Raw genomic sequence first — 2,101 nt, 5'->3', positions numbered from 1 at the left:
AGAGAGAGAGAGAGAGAGAGAGAGAGAGAGAGAGAGAAGTATCTGTGGATACAACTAGAAACCTACAAAGACATTAAACCCAATAACTATGAATTCTTGGATTACTTACTTCTGTCCTAAAATATACGTATGCAATTTCATATTAAGGTTTAATGAGGAACAGTAGCACATAACACAAGAATTTCAAAGAAAGTATTGAGAAATCTATCACACAACTGAGTAACAATCTTTACTATGGTTCAACACTTTCTGGGCCTCTACAAGCTAGAAATCCTGTACATCAGCCCAAGCATAGAGGTCAGCACCTTTTGGCCAAGGCCATCACTACTAGGATAGCAACCCCAAGGTCCCCCCTGCTTCTGGAAAGAAAACCCTCTTGGGACAAGGGTCCTGCTCACCTGGTGTTGCGCCTCCTCCAGGTTCCCACTGGCCCAAAGGGAGAGGCCAAGGCCGTGGCGGATTTTGGCTTCATCTTCTCTTCGGCCCAGTTGCTCAGCTAACCTTAAACCTGAAATCAGATAGCGAAATTTTAAGGACACATAGAAGGTAGACAATTCCATTTGCCAAGGAGTCTTGGAGGGTAATTCTGTCTCAGGCATATATAAAAAATGTTCACATAGCCAAGGCAGAGTACACATGCTCTTCAAACTCTGTGTTGGTAACCACCTTCCCAGGACACCCCCAGATGCCCCAGCAAGAGCTCAGGTGATAGGCTGTCAGCAGGAGACAGGTTTGCATGGCAGCCACACACACTGGAACCTCCCCACCACCCTCCCAGATGTGAAATCCCTGGCTTTGCAAGTGAAAACTCCAGGCCTATAAATTGATCTATCTACCCCAACTCTTTGGCCAGCAAAAGCTTTTCCTGACAGTTCCGTAGTCAAGCACAGAAGCCAAGCTGATAACTTTTTCCGATCGCACGTGCACAGCATCGAGCCAATGTTGGCGGGAGACACATCTGATGTCCTCCAGGATGCAGGATGCTCACGCTGCCTGACCCTGCCTCCTGCTACTGATGCTACCGACACATTTCATGTCTGATCTGTTTTTCCTTGAAGCTGAGATTGTGATGTGCCTCAGCGGGGTTGCAGAACTAGGGCTATTATGAGTCGAAAGCCTTAAATGAGACTGTCCTCATTCTAATGGCTTTCAGGTAGACACCTGCAGTTCGGGTCACTTACCTACAGTAAGCGTCTGGATTTCAGGACACTGGCAACCTCCGGGGCTTTGTGGGAGCCAAACAGGAGGGCGAGCATTTATTGTACTGGCCACTAAGCAGTTCTCAGCATCCCTTTGCCCTCATTATCCTGCTCTCTGTACACAGGAGTTAGCTTGTGCGGAAGACAGCGTGAAGGCCCCCACACTACAAGTGCGCACACAGAGGAAGGACTTCTTTTTCTAATCTAATTATGGGTGGAGGGGAGCCTGCTTCTGAGCATGCTGGGCCCCTGCAATTTCAGACTTTTGAAAAGGAACTAAGCTGGTTGAGAGGCTAATAAAAGTGATACTCAGGCTTAAGCTCATAAAATATTACACATTTCAAAATGCACATAACTCAGAAAACTTCAAAATAGCATTACAGGCTTAAATCATGTCACTGGGTAACAAAAAGAATACTTCCAAGTTATTCATATTTTAAAATCCCTCACAGAATCGGAATGCAAATGAAAGAAGATTGTTCTTAGGTGAAAACAAGGATACTGGTTGTTTTAACCTTCAGCAAGCTAACCGTATTCATTCTGCAATGTGGCGATCCCTGCCAAGTCTGGGCCTATGAGGTAAATAAAAATCATTGAAGTAGCCCCCCTGGAAAGAATATTCTGCGTGAGCAGGGACTTTGCTCCCTGCTGGATCTCCAGCATGTAGGACCCTCCCTGGCCCACAGTCAGAGGTTCCACAATGAAGAGCTCAAAGCCCATTGGACAGACATGGTGTCTGTCCCGCACGCTTTCCATCTGCTTCTGCCTCTTAGGAATCTGACCCACCCATCCAGCTCTCTTGGAGCTGGTTTGCTAGGAGTTAGCTGTGTAACTCCAGGTAAGTCACTAAATTACTCCAGACTCCCTTTGTTCATTTGCAAAAGAATGAAAACGCTGGATGC

The 2,101-nt window shown here is 46.5% G+C and overlaps 1 protein-coding gene across 5 annotated transcripts in view; it reads right to left on the bottom strand.

The window, feature by feature from the left end:
* TTC28 (tetratricopeptide repeat domain 28) overlaps positions 1 to 2,101 on the bottom strand; it is a 681,749-nt gene that overhangs the window by 109,803 nt on the left and 569,845 nt on the right. For all 5 annotated transcript variants that reach the window (XM_019643162.1, XM_019643163.1, XM_019643164.1 and 2 more), the window contains one exon: positions 399 to 508. In XM_019643162.1, the coding sequence (XP_019498707.1) occupies positions 399 to 508 (110 nt within the window). The remainder of the gene's footprint in view (positions 1 to 398; positions 509 to 2,101) is intronic.

This window comes from Hipposideros armiger, unplaced genomic scaffold (genome assembly GCF_001890085.2).
Source record: "Hipposideros armiger isolate ML-2016 unplaced genomic scaffold, ASM189008v1 scaffold_75, whole genome shotgun sequence".
Lineage (NCBI taxonomy): Eukaryota > Metazoa > Chordata > Mammalia > Chiroptera > Hipposideridae > Hipposideros > Hipposideros armiger.
The sequence above is the reverse complement of the archived record's forward strand: the minus strand, read 5'-3'. Positions and strand labels throughout refer to the sequence as shown.